The sequence below is a fragment of the Colossoma macropomum genome, unplaced genomic scaffold (assembly GCF_904425465.1).
Source record: "Colossoma macropomum unplaced genomic scaffold, Colossoma_macropomum, whole genome shotgun sequence".
NCBI lineage: Eukaryota > Metazoa > Chordata > Actinopteri > Characiformes > Serrasalmidae > Colossoma > Colossoma macropomum.
In genome coordinates this window covers 20,199,184-20,219,773 of record NW_023494787.1, presented here as the reverse complement: position 1 = coordinate 20,219,773, position 20,590 = coordinate 20,199,184, and the positions used below count along the sequence as shown (strand labels likewise).

At 38.8% G+C, this 20,590-nt stretch overlaps 1 protein-coding gene across 1 annotated transcript in view; it reads right to left on the bottom strand.

Annotated features, from left to right (window-relative positions):
• Window positions 1–1,677: 1,677 nt before the first annotated feature.
• Window positions 1,678–20,590, bottom strand: part of csmd1a (CUB and Sushi multiple domains 1a) — a 195,137-nt gene continuing 176,224 nt past the window's right edge. Inside the window, exons 6-8 of the mRNA XM_036565503.1 lie at window positions 9,343–9,455; window positions 5,531–5,608; window positions 1,678–1,889 (exon numbers count right to left, since the gene is read on the bottom strand). Of these exons, the coding sequence (XP_036421396.1) occupies window positions 1,798–1,889; window positions 5,531–5,608; window positions 9,343–9,455 (283 nt within the window). The 3' untranslated portion in view covers window positions 1,678–1,797. The remainder of the gene's footprint in view (window positions 1,890–5,530; window positions 5,609–9,342; window positions 9,456–20,590) is intronic.

The window sequence follows — 20,590 nt, the reverse complement described above, 5'->3', positions numbered from 1 at the left end:
AGTAGAATATGCATTGTTGTAGCTGAGATAATGACAGAATTATGCATTTTGCATTTTAAATAAGCAGTTTTATTGTTCTTTGGTTGGCAGCGGTTGATTTCTGAAAGAATTTTGATGGGCTACAGTTGGGTTCGAATTCTGCTGTGGGTCTGGCCAGCTTGACCTTGGGTGCAATTTTCTCATGCTATATTTGGGAGTGTGTGTACGTCTCCCCTCTCCAGCAGGGTGCAAGAGTGCTGACCCTGTTTGACCTCAAGAGTGTCTGACCCTAGCTTGACCAGATACGGTGCTGCACCTACTCCATTATCCAGCATGTCGATGACGGAGTGCTCCGGTAGAGGGGCGTAGAACATTCTGGTAAAAAGTTTCGATTGTCTTTCACTTCCCTGCTGCGACGTGAGAGCGAGTGAGTGTGAAAGGGATTGTGCCCATTTGTCTGTGTTAGATTCCTCTGGGGCACTGCCACTGGCACAGTGGGGTTACAATGACAGTCCACCCCACACCACAGGCCTGCCTGTAGTAGCACTTCTCTGCAAAATGACACTAGCTCCATTTCCACTCAATTAAATGGCTCTGCGGCTCTTACTCATTGGCCGTCTCCATTCACTGTCAATAGCTAGACTTGTCTATGCAGATTTTGAAAGTGAGCAAATTCCTGGTGATTTTTCTGCTCAAACACAATTGATTGAACTTATCTGTTAATTATCAGGTTTAGTAGGTGAGTTAAAGGGAAATGAAAACACTCTGCTGGACTCACTTCCCAACCCCTGCTTTACATAATGAGGTAATTAAAAAAACAAAACAAAACAAAAAAAAACTGCTGTTTCGTAGATGTCGCTTTAGTAGGCCTTTTGATATGAGTGACAAAAAAGGAGAAAACAGGGAGAGAAATGGTTAATACTGGGCAGCTTTTATTTTTATGCCTCAGGAAATAACCCTAATTAGCAACATTCTCTAAGAAGCAACTGGTCACGTGTTGCAACAAACCTCCCTTTAAATGTGCTGTAGGCCATATTTATGGAAAAGACCACCTGTGAAAAAAACTGAGGTTGTAATTCAGATCAATTTTACAGAGAGACCCTGCATAAACATTTCCCACTGAGGCTTGTTTATTGGTTCGTTGTAGGTAAGTCATGTGATGAAAATCCTGTTACATGACAATAAATTTAAGCGCCACTATTATTTTTGAGACAGAATGTTTCTACAATAGTTCTTCCACATCATCACATTTATCAACAAACAATTTTCCAATACAATTAAAAAAAGATGCCTTGATATTTGTAAATATTATTTTATAACTGCTCTAATTTCAGTTAATTTTTCTAGATGTTGCCAGTTCCCCTGGCTGCATTTCAAAGTATTAAAAATATTTTTTACCATTTTTTGCATTTTGCACAGTTCCTTGGATAGAAATCTGCCTTATATCTGTTATTACTGATGGCTGAGATATTCCTCTGTGTTTTTTCTACATCTTTCCTTTTTTTCCTACAGTGTCTGTCTCTCAGACCGTCTGTCTTCTCTCTCTTTTTCTCTCTCTCTCTCTCTCTCTCTCATCCTTTCCTTCTTTCTCTCTCTGACCTTTGAGATCCCAGAGCCCATGTTTATTCTGATCAAATATCCCCACTGAGCCTTGAGAATTAAAAGGCCAATGAGAAATTAAGCAGGTGCCAACCCCCGCCACCTCTCGCTATTCATCACGCTGGCATTACAAACACTAAATTAACTGCATTCCTCTTCCTTCTCTCCTCCTTGTCCTCTGAATGGAGTCTGTTAATCAGTAATCTATAAGCTCATTTCTCACCTGAAGTCCGAGCCTTTTCTTTTTCCCCGGTCTGGAATTCCAGGGTCCAGACACATGTTGTGTCCTTGTGCCACACCCATCTGGGACACTACAAGAGAAAAGGAGACAGAGTATTTTACATCAAGGCTTGTACTGAATACCAGCCTGACTGTGCAGCATATACACTGACCATCAAAAGTTTAATTTTAATTCATTTTAATTTCAAAAGTAGTATTTGATTAGTGTTAATTGAAGTGTCCTCTGTGTTTTGAAGCTTACATTTTACAAAGGTTAATTACAAGATCTAAAAAGAAAACATGCTTATTTATTAAGAAATGGTTTGGGTGTCCCCAAATTTTTCATTCGCAGCACATATCAGTTATAGCTATAGATATTAATATATTTGATATAGTTAATTCGGTATAAGTGGTACACTCGGTTAAAGTGGGACAAATAAGCTTCATGCTGTACTGCTTTTTAAGTAACAGGAGAGAGTTAAATGGACCCATCATGAATAATTACTACAAGGTGCTTCAGCACTTGTTTTTACTAGACCGCTATCATTATTGTGGCCGTGGTCATTATTTAAAAATTGTCTAATTTCTTATACTTAAATGTAGTATAAAGAGCAAACGTCAAACAGAAGGAACTTCTCATGGGTTTTTAATACACAATAATATTGATTTAAAATCACACTGTGTTATTTGCTGACGTGGGTTTTGGGTACTGTCACACTTTTTCTGAACATGCAAGGTAAACCACCTTGAAATACCCCTGTAGTATAATATGATCATTAATTAACATATAAAAGCTAATATGTCTTGACCACTATAACACATAACAATTATGAATATATTTAATCTAGGATATTTAATTACAGGCCTAATCATGTTTGTATATGTACAAACATTCAGCTACTAATGGTGGTCTCCCTTACTGATGCCTCTGTGTTGTGTGGCATAGAGACGTCTGCAGTTACTGAAACTGAACAAGTGTAAATCATTCTTTTTAGGCCTGTGAGCATTGAGCTAATGTGTGGAATCATGTTGGATATAGACCAAAATGCACAATGATGTGACATTCTATCACTTAGTAAAATGGCACCTGAACCAGTACAGTCTGAGAAAGGACAGATAAGAAACAGAGAGAAGGGATTACATAAAAGAAAGAGAGAGTTGAAAATTATGGTATAGAAGATCAAAGTAGATAAAAAACAGTGAGTACAGAAGAATATAGAGAGCAGAGAGTCAGGGAGGAAGCCTCAGCTGTGTTTCCTTGTCAGAGTTTGGAACATGCTAAAGTCCATTCTTTAAGATAGCTTTTTTTGTTAGTATCAAGCCTGTTAAGTCAATCACTGGTATTCTTTCGGTCAAATGTGACAATATGTTATTTTTTAACAAAATTTTGCTGCAGCACCAATGGGCAACACCAAATAAGCGCTGTTCCACTTCTGCTGAGAAACCTGCCGAGAGTTCCTGAAAGCAAGTGAAAAACAGTGCCCAATTGTGTTCCATGGCCTATAACATCCAAATGAAAGCATATTCATTGCACTTTATCATGTATACATTTATAAGGTTTGTGAGAACTCAGAAGATGCAAGTATATAGCTTTTCTAAGGGTTCCTAGGGTCCATTTACCAAAAAGGGTCCCAATTTTGCTGAACTCAACTAGAATAACCCAAAATTTAGGAATGCCATGATGCTCTTATATAACTGCACTAGAAAAACAATAAACAGACTGTCCAGTGTCATCCACCCCAGATAGGAAGTGAAAATGACACAGGGGGTCAAGGAGTGTGTCCAGAGAGCGCGGGCTCCAGAGATGGGCGGCTCCGAGGCCTGACAGTGGCGGGAAAACCTGAAGTGACATGTGTTGATTGGCTGAGGCACCTAAGTGCCAGGCCTCATACATATTGATGCGGGACAAAAGGCCAAGCTTGTCAGTGCTGCCGTGGAGACGCTGTTGGCCATGGCAATGGAGTCGGGAGCCCTGACAACACCCATAGCTCACACACATGTGGGAAGGCTGACATTTTCTCACAATGATGCAAAGGTAATAGAAAAGTAAATAAAGACTCTGCTCGGGCGGCCTAGAGGAGGGTGGTAGGCTGGCGAGGGCTCCTGACACGCAACGCAATTACTGCAAAAGCCTTTTCTCCGTCTGTTTACCAAGATTGAAAACCTGGCTTGTTTTCATTCCTCCTCTCTGTGCCTGAGGAGAAAAGTGGCACCTCCATTTGACATTGCACAGAATGAATGATAATGATTATGATCAAGATTGGGGTCGTAAGTTGTCTAGTAAGGACGTATCATGGCAGAGATGCATTTTAGACTTTCGGAAAAAAGGGAATTTTGCATGTTGACCACAGCTCAAATGCTACAACTCAAATTAAACTGAGGTCTTCGGACGGCAAATGTAGTGTTATGACAAAAAAGAAAAACCAGCAAGATGGCTGCATGAGCGACCAAAGAACCCCACAAATTTAAGTATTTTCTCCTTTAAAAATCACAATAACCATTGTGTTATCTTAGTTTAATGTCATTTAAATGTATTATGGTCTTTCTCTTCATAACAAGCATTAAAAAATCACTAGTAGTATGCAGATATCTCGGTAGTTAGCTGGCTAAATTTCCCATTCCAACCTAATTGGCGCAGCAGTTACATTCTGGCACCTCAGGCATCCAAACTGCTGCACGATTTAAAGTGGAACGAGAAAATTCAAACAAGAAGCTAGCAAATACCTGACTTCAGCTTCATATCACTGAAGAATTAGGGGTGGGCGATAATAAATAATTGATCCATGGGGCAAGGTGACACTCTAAAGCAAGGTGTACGAGTTAAAATAAGAAATGGGATTGGGCCTAAGAGTGAAGAAAGTCAAGCCCAAGTAGTACCCTGGTCCCTTGGTTTTGACTGGTCTTCCATCCACCTCTGTTCGCTCAGTGGCTCTCAACCACTGGGCTGCAATCCTCAAAATCTAGGTTCCGGTTTGAAACCTTGCCCTCAAGATCACTTCACCAACCTTCTTCAAATTTCTCCTGATTGATTACACCAGCTGTCTTCATATTTCTCCCGAAACTCGCCACACCATTTTCTTCACATTTCTCCTAAAAATCACTACACCAACCTTCTTCACATTTCTCTCCTGAAACGCATTAAACCAAACTTTTTCACATTTCTCTCCTCAAACTTACTACACCAAACTTCTTCACATTTCTTCTGAAGCTCACTCTTCAAACTTTTTCACGTTTCTCTCCTGAAACACAGTAAACCAGTCTTCTTCACATTTCTTCTAAAACTGGCTTTACCAACCTTCTTCACACTTCTCCTAAAAATCACTATACCAAACGTCTTCACATTTCTCCTAAAACTCTAAGTACACTAATCTTCAACTTTCTCTCAAAACTCACCACAGTAACTTTTAATAACTATGTAACTTGAATTTCAAAAGAATTGTACAATATATGGGACAATTAGCAGACTTCCAACTTTGCAGTTTTATCATTCTGTAGTATAGTTTAGCTAATGCTCACAAAATGTTGATACAAAATAGTAGGCAGCAAAGCTTGCTGCTAGGTTAGCTGCGTGGCTAAGCACTGATATAGACTGCAGTCTGACTGTTTTTTCCTATAAATCAGTGTGCACGCACAAGGTGACAATTTCATATCATTAGTGTGAAAGATTTTATTAAAAAATTATACCTTAACAACATCAAATACAGCTCAATAAATGCCAAAAAGAAATACCTACAGACTGAAATTTTGCTGTGGTTGTCTTTACTTGGGAGCATCTTGACCCCTCTGGACTTCAGCTCTGTCATCTTCTTCACTGCAAGATAAAAGTATGACAGTTTGACTACAATGGTACACAGCAAGGATGTAGCGATACAATTTATCATATTGTATTGACTTGTATAACAGCACATTGTGTCATGTTGTATTGTATCATGAAAAACATTTTCACTTGTGGCTAGTGCTTGGCTTGAGGCTAACATATTAGCTTGTGCCCAGAGCATTAGATTGGGATACTATAAAGCACAGCTTTTGACTTATTGATGTTAATTGTTCTAATAAACTGAAACATTAACATATGAATGTAGGGCACATTTTTAGCCACTCCTAAAATGTAATAAGGATATTTTATGTAGTTACTCAGGTTCAAGTAGAATGAGCTTTTAGTCATGTTTTTGTACTGTGGCACTTTTGTACCTAAAGTAAACAATGAGGGCAGCCTGTAGCCCTTCATATAAATTCAAAACAGTCATGTTTATTTTATTTATTGCGCTAAAATTTGCTCTTCTACTTTGTTATCACAAATAAATTTGCCACATCTGACACCGCCTCTTTTTACTCATTACATCATTATTTTCACGCATACATTTTTGTGTTTTTAGGTAAAAGCTTGTCTGGTTCAAACAACATAAAACTGTTTTGAAACAACTGTGTTTTGCATTGATGCACAAGACTTTTTAATGCCTGTTACAACTACCCCCCAGTCTGTTACAATCAACCCTTTCTGTGGGGTTAGTTGTAATGTTTGCACTCACTCTGCTTTTGGCTGAACTGTTCATAAACAGCTGGAAACAAAGTTTATGTTTTCGTTTGGAGCAGAGCTGCAGGTTGCCTGTATATATACCATTAATCTTCCTCAAAAACCTTTGAAATGGTTTAGCAAAACTTTAAAAATGTATGAAATTGAGTCAACAACATTGTATTGTGTTAAAATTTTACATTTTATGAATTGTTCCATCCCTAGGGGCCAAGTTTGATGAATATAAATAATAATTATATAAGATATACGACATATCAAACTCTTCATATACTGTAATAATCACATGGGGAAGAGGAACAACTAGTTCCAAGCACTGACATTTAGCAACTCAAGTGTTTGAACAAAGCTCTCAGTATTTATTCAGTTGGCTAAAGGGAATAGTTCCAACACACACAAACACACACACTGTACTTTTGCATTCTTCACAGCCTAATACAACACAATTTCAGATACTAAGAGAACAGACAAATTTGATGGAGGCCTGTGAAGATTGGTAATAGAAATACAGCAGGAACCAAATGTTATTTCTCAGAAAGCCTGCTTTTGTGTTAGTCACATAAAAAGGTGTTTAGCTTGCCCTGAAGAACTCCATTAGCGCGAGGGTGCACCGAGGCTTGCACTGTTTATTTGCTGGACAGAGACCGAGGCGCTTTATTAAGGCAACAATCCTCCACAGCGCAAAAGCCCGATGTTTAATTTCAGAGAGAAAATGTAATTTTAAACTGACATCCCATCACCACTCAGAGATGAAGCACTTACAAAGTATCACAGTTATAACTTATCAACACACTCTTCTTTAAAGCTCTACTCAAGACCCTCATTATTCTGTCCAAATTATTTGGCCTTCTGCCTCTTTCAGGGGTCGTTTTCCAAAGAATGAATGTGTTGTTTCTTTTCATCCCATTAGCACTTAAAAGCAATGTCACATGCTCATTAAAAACAAACAGAAACAAGCAAATAAATGAATAAACAAACAAAAAAACCCTGCAATTTTCATCTTGCTTCTGATTTTTTTTTTCCTACTTACAGACGAAATTCCTTCAATTATTCCAAATTTCTGCATAATTAAATTGTTACAATGTAAACAAAGCCAGACAGAGTGGTTTTGTGTGAAATGTGCTTTTCTAGAGAAACTTATTAATAATTATTGACAGTGGTGGTGATAGAAACCAGACCTCTGAAGCATTTAATCTCTATAAAAACTCCCTTTCAGAAAGATATTACATGATATCGATAGTCTGGTAGTCACACCTATTTAATGCTGTTGTCCAAGACCTTCATCATGGCACATATGTCATTGTCTCTGGCATATTGTATTGTCAATTAAATTTAAACGTTTAGTTGCATTCTAAAAATATATATTCAATCACAAAAGGGTTAAAATACTAATTTTGAAGCTGCATACAAATCCTTTAAGTCTTCTTCATTCCTTAAGAGGATGTAGCTCCTCCATAGTGAGCCCTTAACATCCTGAGGCCTTCTACAACATCCATCAGTGAGAAACAGAAGGCTAAGTGGCTTATTATGTTAAGAGTATCTTCTCATTGGAAATTAGCCATACTTATGGGCGTTGGGTGGAAAACTGGCAGGAGGGAAGGAGAAGGAGTGAGGAGATGAGGAGAGCAGGGTCAATGGGAAATCTAATTAAGGGCTTAGCCCTCCTTTCTCCTCTTCCTGATTTTCTAACAGTATTTATTTATCAAACTGCAGACCTGTAATCCTATCCCATCGCTCTGATCTGCTTACGGAGGAGGTGAAATTCCCGCAGATTCCGCCTTTTGTTTTCCGCAGCTGAGCGCGCTAATCCCGTTTTTCAGCTCATCCCCTTTGAGCGGAGACCTCTGAACTTTGGAGTGTGATGAGACTGCAGCCAAGGCAGGGCTGTGGTACAGCATAGGGGCTTGGGGGATGGTCAACTGCTGCTTTAATAATACTTAGCCTGGGCTATAATGGACCACTTAACAGTGAACCTCATTGTAGACTGAGGGGAGGCATTCTGAGAAGACTGTGACTGTAAAAGTAGCTTATACTAAACAGCTACCCCACTTCAAAAAGCAGTTACAAAGAAATAACCAAACACTGATGACTGGGAAAACGGGTCTGTCCCTGCAGGGTCTAACTGTATTAGGTCAGGTTCCATCTGGAACGAACTGTGCAGTACTAGCTAAATGGCTATGCAAACTAAGCAATCCCGAATGGATTAGTGTTGCTTAGAACAACAACTCTGCGTTAATGGTCCATATACTTAAGATTTCTCACATTTAATTTCCCCCCACATTGGTTTACTTACACTTGTGTCATTTCATGTAGTCATAATTGGTTTATGTAATCATAATTCATTTTTCCAAACATTATTTATCTCCTAGAATTAAACAGGCTGTTTTTGTTCCTATGAATTAAGACTGATGGAAGTAAATGAACTCAGATTGGATGTCCTGTATTACATCTTGCTTAAAAAGCAGTCTGGACTAAAACTCAACTGGCTAATTTGGGTAGGTGAATGTACAATACTGTGAGACCGTCCTTCATTTACTTAATTTCCAGTCAAAATGGCAACAATTAAAGTTATTCGTTTTTAGTGTCAGAAAAAAAAAAAAAACATTTAACAGATAATTACACAGAAGCCTCAATACTTCTTGGGAGACCTGCTTTCAGTCTTTTGAAGAAATCTGCAGGGATAGATGTTACATTTTCTGCTTCTCATGAATGAAGTAATCCCAAACACATTCAATGATGTGGAGGTCTGGACTCTGGGGAGGTCAGTCCATTGTTTTGAGAACACTAGCAGCTTGCAAGTAACATTTATGAGTAAAATTTAATTAAATATCCATTAAATGCAACTGAACTTTAAGTTCAGTGTGAAGGAGTTTATTAAATCTATCCCTAACCCTAACCTTAACCTCAAGGCAAAACCTGCATCTAATTTTAATTACACTTTCAATATGCCCTTTGATACCACAATCGTAAATGTGCAATTAATTGCTTTTTCAAAGTGTCTTTGCCACTTTTACCTTGGTACTGTGCACTGAAGCCCCTGAGCTTGTGGTTGCCATCAGTGGTGAAATGGAGCCGCAGCCAGTTCTTACTGCTAATGATGGGAGAAGGGAGGTTGGGACCCGTGAACCTGCAACACAACACGTTCCAACATACATCATTCAGAAAGGGCAAAACAACAAGTGCAATGAACAAGCAGAGTGCAAAAATCATCTGGGGCAACTGAAGAATTTTAATACTACACGATAGAGAATAAACAGAATGTGTTTAGTGAGAAATGTGCTTAGTAAGCGTGTCCTCAAAGCATCTCATATTATGCTTAGTGTGAAAAAAGAAGGCAAAGCTAAAATGACGAAGGCACACACACACACCACAGCCAGCTATGCCTTCTTAAAAGATACAACTTTGGCAAATGTGCACTTAATTAGCATCTTCAATTTTCTACATGTGAATTGGATTTCCTCAACCATAGCCACCTTGCTCCTACCTCCTACTTCTGAGCACAGCTTTAGACAGGATCTTAAACTCAGCAGTCATCAAAAGTAACATTGGTACACGTTGAATATCTGAATTCCGGACGCAAAGGTGAAGGACATACAGGATACTATATACATATATATAGCAGTAACAGCTCCTACTCTTCTGAGAAGTCTTTACACTAGATGTTAGAACATTGCTGTGAGGATCTGATTGCATTCAGTCACAAGAGCATTTGTAAGGTCAGGTACTGATGTTGGACAATTAGTTCTGACAAACATCACTCCAACTCATCTCAACTCATCCTTATCCCAAAGATATTGGATGGAGCTTCATCACTCCAGAGAAAGCAGTTCCACTGCTCCACAGCCCAATGCTGGACGGTTTTATACCCCTCTACTCAACGCTTGCCATTGGGTATGGTGACCTGAGGCTCAAGTGTGGCTGCTCCAGAGCATCCCACTGTATTAACAATACATTCTTATAGAGAGATTATAAAAGCTGTCTGCGCTTGTATAGTGCTTCTCAAGTAGAGTGAATTCACTCATTAGAAGGTGTCTGGATACTTTTGGACATATAGTGTACTTTGACCTGTTTATGGGTATTGTTTTCCACAGAAGGATAAAGAAGGAGTCTTCACTAGAGACAACAAAGAATCTAAGAGTCTGCCCAGCAACAGCCTGTGAATGAGTAATGCAGTGAGTGCACACACTCCAGTAAAAGCCCAGCTTTAAACCAGTGCTAAGGTTCTGGGGATGACAAGAATTAGCGCTTATTATTATTAAGACAAAGCTATTCATGTTATTGTGCACTGCGTTTCACAATGGGACACGTTGCGGATTATTGTGGCGAACGCTAAGCACATAAGCTGAAGGGAAAACAGAAAGCTGCCTGACAGAGAGACAGAGCCTGAGCCTCAACGTGTGTACCAAATGTCAGATTTGGCTCAACGAGCCCTCCGACAAGAGACAGGGAGAATACAGCAGGATGGTGAGGGAATGAGGGAGAGAAAAGATGGATGGAGCGCAGTAAATTCCTGAACTGCTCTGCTTTTCTACGAGCGCTGTCCGGCGCTGATTGTTTCTGCTGATGGTGTGGATTTCCAATCAGCCTCTACGCTCTGACTCACCGTCATTAGCCAGCACTGACTCCACCAGCGCTCATAAGAGTGATGAGAGCAGCGTCTGAATCACAGTCACAAAGACGCACTTTATCACTTCATAAGAGCTGCTTCACTCACCGAGACGATGACAAGGCTGATGAGAACCGTTTCGGGAATTTGTTTGTGAAGGAATGTTGGCCTAATCAAGTGTGTGAAATATGTGCTACTGCTTATAAAGTGGGTAGTACTGTCATCAGTCATTGCAGGCTCTCACGGTGTCCTAAAACTGGCAAGACAGTTGAGCGATATGAAGAAAAATGACGACGGGTCAATCCCACAAGCATTTGGGTGTCCAAAAGGGGTTCATTGGAGTATACCATAGAAAAAGCACTTCAGCTCTCTAAATAATTTTTCAGCAGTGGTGCTCAAACTGCTCTTCAGAGACTCCTAGACAGTCCACATTTTTGCTCTATCCCTATGTGTTGATAGTTAGGTTAGAGCAAAAATGTAGACTGTTTGGGGGTCCCTGAGGACCACTGCTTTGAAGAAACATTTTTGTAAATGAGATATTCAAGTGCAAAGAACCTTTTTAGATGCAAACTTCTTCAATGAGATAGGGTAGTAACGCACTCACTCACTTGAAAATTCTCCACAAGGGGGTGCTTTGTCAAACAGTTTAGAGGCTTCAGAAATGCCATTGCACACAGAATATGATGCCAGTAAATGATACAATGAAAGATTCTTCTGCATCAAAACAATATACAAGCTTTTTTTTTGTTTTTTGGAATTTCACAATGTTGTTTGCTTTTAAGAAAATCAAAAAAAGATATCCTTTGCTTCTCACAAAATCAGCAAACTGTAACATTGTGCAGAATGCTTTCCACTTTGGAAAAGCCAAAGGCAAACAGAGTTTCTTTGCCACATTAAGTTAAAACTTTAGAACTTTGCCACATTCAGGAGGTAAACCTTCAACTCAAATTGAGCCGATTTCGGAGATGCTCCACATGAGATGAAGCACAAAACAAATGGGTGGAATGTCTTCAAGTGCAAATATGATCTTTATCCTCACAGTGTGGGTAAATGGTAATATTGGGCTTTCCATTTTGGAATAGTAAGAGTGTAGAGAGCTTCATCACTTCATTCAGAAGCTAAAACGTCATGAGTGTTTCCACAAATAACTCAGAAGCTTGTAGCCCAGTTTCAGGTCTATTCAAGCTGCTTTAGGAGATTCCAATCCTTTTGACTTTTTCAGAAAAGTTCTACTTACTGGGCCCAGCTGATCCGTCAGTTTGGTTGTCGCCACGTAAACAGCAGAGTTCATGTCATCAATGGAAGTTCACAAAAATCAAACAGATGGCAAATAAAAATGTCACACTCTCACATTGTCGCTATTCAAAAAAATGCTTGAATTAATTCACTGTCATCTGAATAAATCACAAAAAAACACTGCATTTGGTGTGTAAAGACAATAAGAGAAGTGCTCGTATCAATGACAGTAGCCATGTCTCAAAGCCAATGACGAGGAAGGCTGCATTTCTCAGCTGTTATTTTACTGAAGGCTGTGCCGTTTTGTAGGACCCTTCAAATGTGGCCAAGAAATGTGTCCTTTGTTTCTGAGAATTCCAAGCAGGCAAAGAGCCATTAAGGAAACTTGATTTTCAAGAGTGTCTCTGCTAGGCATACCATTGATAATGTCTGCGCTTGGCCATTGAATTTTCAATTTTAGTAATTCCACAATCACATTACTTGGGGTCAATAATATATATGAGGCTGAAAACAGCAATAAGTAGAAGTAGGCAGAATGAAAAATAAAATAAATGGGTCTACAAAATAAGTGTGAACGATGATCAAACCACTGGTCAAGCCACCACTCGTCGCCCAAATTTTCTCTCAACAACCGCAACAGACCTTGGCAGAAAAGTACGCTCAATTCCATGCTCATTTTCAAAAATAGTTTGCCTTGTTTATGTCTTGGCCACTACACAGCTCCTTCTCACAAAACCACAAAATGGAGCAGATGTGGTTATTTTTTGTGAGAGCAATTATGGGAGGCATTCTAACATGGTGTGTCCACTCTCTCAGAACAAGGCTGCCCACACATTAAAAGGCAGAAGGAATGACTCTCCCATAGCAGGTAAGAGGACCTTCTTTTTAGCTGGAGTTAGTCGCTCTGGAGTTCAACCATGGAAAATGAAGTGTACACTGGATGTTATCACTGCCTTGGTGACTGTGACCACACTGCAGTACTGATGCAACAGGGAACCAGAGACCATCTCATTTCAACATACATTAGCAGCTTAACCTTTTTATCACAAGGCAAAAAAATGTCTATTTCTGTCTTTCAATATACTCTTCTGCATGGATATCATTGCATTTACTTGGAAATGTAAAGAGCATGTTCGAACAAAGCCAAAAATTTGTGTCCTATTATTTTGAACAAGAAAATACATGAATAGGAATATAGTTCACTCATGCCTTTTATCTTTACACTGATGAAACAAATCAATTATAAGCCCTCAGAGGCCTGAAAAGCTCCAATTCTGCATGCAGACACATTTCAATAAGACTGGCCCAAACAGCATTTTACAGGCTTTGAACACTCATTGGTGTTTCCAAACGAGTATCCAAAACTTGTTCTCAAAACCACCCTAAAAACAACATTATATAAAACATGTTTCATAATTAACCATATTTTTAAGTAAGTTCCTGCATTTCAAAAAATATCCAGTAGGCAGGAACAATGTATTAATAGCTCATATTGACGATAGCATAATAATAATTTAATCAGCTGTGGCTGATTAAATTAAGGCTAAGGCATGTAGCCTATCACTATACTTACATATTTACCAGATCACTACACTTACATATTTGAGATGATTCCAAATGCTTATTGCAAACTTTGCACTGAACATCTTTCATACTGTGTGATAATTTAACCTCTTTCTGCAGGCCCCATGAATGGCCACCTATAAACAACTACATCTTGGCTGGTGTAGGTGGCTATTTAGTCAGTGGAATAGCAACTGACTCTGATATTTTTAATTAATAAAACAAAATTAAATATTTTTGCCCTGTCACTTCTTCACTAGGACACTGGTGGCTGTCTGTGTGTGAAGCATTGTAATTCTTTATGAAGCTGCTAGCAAGCAATAAGGAGTGAAAGAGGTGGGGTGACCCCCTGCTGTGAAAATGATTCACACCTCTCCAAAAAGACACCTCTCCAACTATCACAACAAGAAAAACAGCATTTAAACAAAACAATAAAACTTTTATAAATGTTGACCTGCTTGTTCACCTAAGAAGCCAAAACTCCAGTTGTGAATCATACACATATATCCCTTATATATTTCAGTAATGTTACTGAACAAAAAAATTGCATAATGTAATAACTGAGGGACTTTCAGTAGAGGAGGAAATTGCATTTAATTCCCACTGTGAAAAGGCTTAAAGAGTCATTTCTTAGGCATCTTTGCTCTTTTGGAAACTGAAGCAGTCTGCTGCACTAAGGTGAGGTGACAGATACCTGGCATGAATTTATGACACATTAACTACACCAGCTAAAATGTATTTGTTTATAACATTTTATAACATTTATCAAATGTTTTTATTACACTGTTTTTACTAACCTCTTCCATTATTGCTGTATTGCCATTTTTGTCATTTTCCAAATTTTGACTTAACTTGCAAACACTAACTGCACTTTACATTATGTGAAACGGACCAACAGAATTGCTTGGAATAAAGTCTTTATATTAACTCACATTAAAAATTAAGAATGTGTTTTTTTTTCTCCTGAACAGTTTCAATTTTAGAAGGTTTTTGTCCGACAGTGACGACGTTCACAATAATTTTTCTTTTGAAAGGCTACTGCTTACAAAAAATGTTGTAGTTATGCTACAATTTTGGTAGTAATGTTTCTAGAAACTATATACAGAAACAAATACCATGATAATAAACAAATGCCTGTGTATTCAAATAATTCAGGCCAGTCCTACATTATAGTATGCCCTTCATCGACATGGTTAAAGGGGACATCTACAAAGTCTGTGAATGTATCTCCAGCGAGACATTAGATATGACAGGCGCCATTCGCTCATGGGACATGTCAACAAGTGTCACACAGCTTCTCCAGAAGCACAGAGGGGGCTGCTCACCTTCTCTCCCATGCCTACGTTCTCTTTGAATAAGAAATTTCATGTCTAACCAATGTTGGTATGAAAGAAAGACATGTTTTGTGACTCTGTGTCTGATGATATTGAAAGTCCTCCATGCATAGATATATCGGTGGTGTGAGTGATGCAACGCGTGTGGAACTAAGACTGTCTCCAAGGCAATTCACTTGACGGGCAGATTTACAACTCTAGTCATCTACTCGACATGATCACACACTGAGAGCTCTTGTGACTGTCTTGCGTGTTTAAGTTCAAGCTTTCGCGGATTCCTTCCACTGTTGTTGCCTTAAAACGCTCCATGGCTAGGTCACATGCTCCGACGCACTGGATTGGAAAAATCATTCATACAATAACTGACGGGCATGAAGATGGTGAGAACAAGATTAATCCTTTCCATAGAATCAATCACCCACAGGTCCGCCTTTACCGAAATTAGTTTTCTTCTTCAGGTTCACTTTATTTATTTATTTAACGCTCTACCCCTCTCCTTTCCTCTGAGGCCTGCCGAAATAATGGAAGCAGCGTCAAGTTCTGACAACTTGTCACATGACATTAGCCTTGATTTACGATGGCAGCCATCGAACAGATAAAGTGAGATTCAGTTCGGATTGCATGTTTTATTACGCTGTTGTCAAACCGAACCCAATGCCGAGATTCTCTAATGCAGACAGAACGGAGGGATTGCTACAGGTGATCTTTTCCTAAATCTACAGTCTATATTAAAGGCAGTTATCTGCTATTTCATATTCTTACTCATCTTCCTTGGTCTCACATTCAGATACAGTACTTACTGCTCACTTACTGCTCCTCTGTCTCTCTCACGCATCTGCAGCAAGAGAAAATGCGAGCATGTTCTGGAATAAAAATAAGATGACTGTTGTTTGAACAGTCATGTTTGCATGCGCAAAATTGTGATTTCGAAGACAGCTGTGAGAGGCTTTGTTCAGGAATTGAATCGTCTTTTAAAGTAAACGCTCTGCCTGAATATGGAGGAAAATAAAAAAGCGTGCTTTAAAGAGGAAACGTGGATAATTTCATGATATCTAATTAAACCAAAGCTGTGGAAAACATGTCATCCAGAACAGTCTAGGTTTGAATTTAATTGACTTACAAAAAAAAAAAAACACACACAATTAAAACTAGCACAATCAAGGAATGTTTACTAGCTCTTTAGCAGTTTAAAAATGAAAAGAAGAGAGCGAGATATAGAATGAAAGGCATTATTGCTATGAAGCAAGAGCACTCAGTGTCTGAAAAGGAGTCGTAAAAGGAGAATAAAGAGTGGAAAGAACTTCTGTTCATAGACATAAAACACTCAGCACCACCATCCAAAACTAGAGTATCTGTTCATGTGCATTTGTATGTCTCCCCAAAAACAGCCTACTAACAAATTCAAGTTAATTCTGTCAGCAATGGTAATTTTCTTGGATTTCGTTCAAATTAAAAGAAATAGGAAAATATCACATTTACACAATTTTCCACTTACCTCAGATGCAGCTGATAAGCTAAGACATGTCTGGTTTCTAAATTATTAGTTTAGCTTAGCGCTTCAGCTATGAAGCTAAAATCGCTAATAGACACTAGAAGATAATAGTCACCCAAATCTTTTCCATAAATACATCTCCAAAAGTTCTCTCAATCTGTTTAAACCATATCCAACACTTCTTTAAGGTCGCATAGACTTGTCAGTGTGGTTTGGAACCCAGATTGACTTACTATGAACTATAAAAATGAACAAAACTTCACTGTGTAGCATCCATATGTCTACATGCATGCATGCAATATGGAGTCAAATTCTGTGAGGAGTCAGAATTCTGTACAAAAAAAACATGTACAAAATTTAAATTTTACACATCATACTCTGACCTAAACTACATGGGACCAGGTTGAGCAGGTTGAGAGAAGTTTCGGGGATTTCCATTTGTATTTACATAAAAGATTTGGGTGACTATTGACTTCTAGTGTTTGTTAGCAAACAGCTAAATAAGAACTTACTTTTTAAAGTGATGTAACTTTTCATATAAGACTACTTGGGCAAATTCCCATGAATCTGCAGTTACCACACTGCATTGCCCACATGGCAGCCTATTATTGTATCGTATAAAACCTTGTTATCCTACATCTTCATCAAAAGGCTTCTTTGTAGTACCAAACCAAGTATATGACTTGAAACAGAAGCAGAACCATTTTTGGTGCTATGTAGCACCATTTTTTTAAAAGGTTCTTTAAAGAAGCACATACAGCCTCTACCACGGATAAGAACTGTGTAACCATGCGAAGAACGATTTAAGCCTTGAGGAATCTCTTTTTTAAGAGTGTACCATCCACTAAAAAAGGGCTTCCCCAGTGAGACAAGCTGAAGATCCCAGGAGGGCTTCCACCTCCAGCTTTCCCTTTAAAGAGTGCAGAGGAGGAATGAGGATATAAGAGTTGAAAAGATCACTTCACTCAACCACCTAAAAAAAAATCACATTTATCTGTGAGCACAGCCAGTTAAAATGCCTTAAAGAATCACTCTACTTCTCCTCATGTCTGTGTCACAATGCACTTATTGAGATGTCTATTTGAGTTAAAAAGCAATTCGAGCCTAAATCACTCCCCATTAATATGTGGTGATTATTCCAGGGAATGGTCTTTGGGTCTGATAAGTTACAGGAGAGACGGAGGTATCGAAAATGTCATTACAGATTAGAGCGCTCATAAATATGCTATTAGGGCATGATGTGGAAAGCCTCACCACCTCTACATTTCCCCTTTTTCCTTGACTTTATTTCCTTCCTTCTTAAAAGCAACTATTCACACCCGGCAAAGAATCCTGAAAGTCAAAGATGGGCCCGTGTGGATTGATGAAGCCCTCTTTAAGGGCATTATTGCAAGTTCAATACCCTCCTTTCACCCTCGTCCTCAGTATTAGATTTTCCTTGGACAAGCCTCAAGAGTGCAGCTATAAATGAGTTCTTGATCCCAGTCCAATGAACTTCCTAGATTAATCGAAAATATCTCTGACATTAGAGAAAAAAAGAGAAAAAACAGCAAGGGCATACCTGATATACTGCCTGCACTCATGTGTTTCAAGTACATACAACCTATGTTCGAATACACACAATTACAAAGATCAATTGCACCTGAATTCAACATTATTGCTAGTCAGGGTCAATAGAAAGTGGACAAGGAAAGGTGCAAAACTCATGGGCTTCTCTTCAAAAGCCACAATTTGCACCCTTCTATTACATTACCTTGAAAACCAATTTATGGTGGTAACTGCCGCTTTCTGTTCTTGTCAAATGCATATGGCAGAACCATCATTGTAGTAAAACACCATAAGGAAGAACTTAATCGCTTCTTCTTGATCCTTCTGCTTTCTTCCACCGTTTGATTACGGGCAGCGGAGCTAAAGGTTGGCGTTTGGACCCCGTGGGACTGCAGAGCGGCTGTCTTGCACACAGCTAGCTTAATTGCAGCTACTTAGGCAGATCAATCAGCCTGCTGCTTTGTATTCCGCAAAGGCCCTGTAGCGGAGAGCATGGGTCAGGGTGACTTTAAAGCCCCAAAGTTCCACCGTTTTAATGACTGTGAATCATAGGAAGGGTGAGCAATGAAAGACTGCACTCTGCCTTTGAAGTGACAAAACAAATCAAGCTGCCTGGCCACTGAGTCCAGTGCAGGGAATAAGGATTGAGGAGAGGAGCAAGGCGGAGACACCGACAAAAGCTTTGACCTTCACACATCTGAATCCAGATTGCTCCAAAACAAGCACTGCTATTAAACTCACTTATGGCTTCCTATATCTGGAAAGGCAGCTTCCAGTTAACTGGTAGGTGACTTGAGACTTTAAGAAACTTTTCAGACTAAACTTTAAGGGGCCCAATGCATTCCTTTTTTTTGGAATGAAAGAGATTGCTGTAGTGTATAAATAGCGTTAAATTTCTATTTGTACTTACTCTGGTCCATATATGTAATCTAAGCTGCAAAAATGTTCTGTTTTAAATTCTTTGTTTTTGTGATGTCATGAAAACGTATAAAATAATTTACAATAACACTTTATTACCCTACCATAACACTGACATAACCATGCCATAAATATGTCATGTTAGACATAATATGCTGTCATAAGCCCTCCATGCTTCATGGACAAATAAAATAATATTGCAATTTAACACACAACAAATAAATCTAACACATCAAAATAAATCTAATAAATCGCGCTTCGTGTGTAAAGGCCTTAATGATGTTACCATATTACCATTACCGGTAACTGTCATGTGTCATTAAGTTTCATGTCATGATGGCTAACTAGAGTACAAAACAAAAATTAGCATGTGACATAAGCTGTCATAACATCAAACATTACAGCATCTATCATGGTAATTACAGATAATGTTAACACTCTTACATCATTGAACAAAAACTGCTGTGACAGCTCATGGCAGCATATGACATCTTCCCCAACATGTTTATGGCATGTTTATGTCAGTGTTGTGCAGCAGGGTTGAAGTAAAGGTTTACTGTATTTACATATCCTCCTATTCAGCCTACAGCAGTTTAGCTCCACCCATTAACATTGAAGCTAAAAGGAGTGCTTTAGCCTGCAGTATTTCTTGATGATCTGTGTTTTGAATCAGAACACAGATCATTTACATATATCAGTCTTAAAGGCACAGTAGTACAAACAGTCTGTATAAAAAATAAAATACAAGAAAAATGTAGAAAAATGAGGTTTAATGCTAAGAAAGAGCAAAAGTATTTATATTATGGTGCTTATCAATATGTGCCGGGAAGTAAACTGCACTTCCTAAAATAGAAATGAGAAGGACCCAAACTGGCTGCTTCATGATGCCACAAGTGGACAGAGTTCGCAGGAGATCCAGAGCTGCAGAGCAGCATGAAGAGTCAGTTTGGAGAGGTTGGAACTGATTTCCATCAAGTTGCCTTCCATTATTCATGAGCTGCCCTTTGGTTTCATGACACTGGCTTGTTAAATCTTGCGGAGGATTTTTTATTTTACTTTATTTATTTTTTTTTAAAAGAAAAGTAATATAGACGGCCTTCTGGAAAGAGAAAGTCTGGCCTTTATCTTCTTCGTCGTCTTTTTTTTTTTTTTTCTCCAGCTCAATTTTAGGTCACTTAAATATGCATGCATTTTTTCTATCTCTTCTCCAAAAAAGAAAAGATATAAAAAAGGCAAAACACATTGTATATGGACAAAAACTGTTTCACAAAAGAGCATGCTCTAAAATCATCCCACACTCTCTGAATAAGTCAGACGACATCTAAGGCGTACTCAGCCTGCGTGGGGAGGAATATTGGTGTCTATTTGAATAATCTCAGCAGAAGACTTCAAAAACTTTTCGCTCTCATCTCGCTCTCTGTATGGACCCTCCATCTCTTCATCTCTCCAGTCTTTAGAGTGAGTGCTCACTGTAAGTGCTCACCCCCTACTTCTACTTTAGCCCACTTTATCCACCTTCTTTGAAGTGTATTCAACTATGTTTGCAGGCCAGTGCACGGACTTAT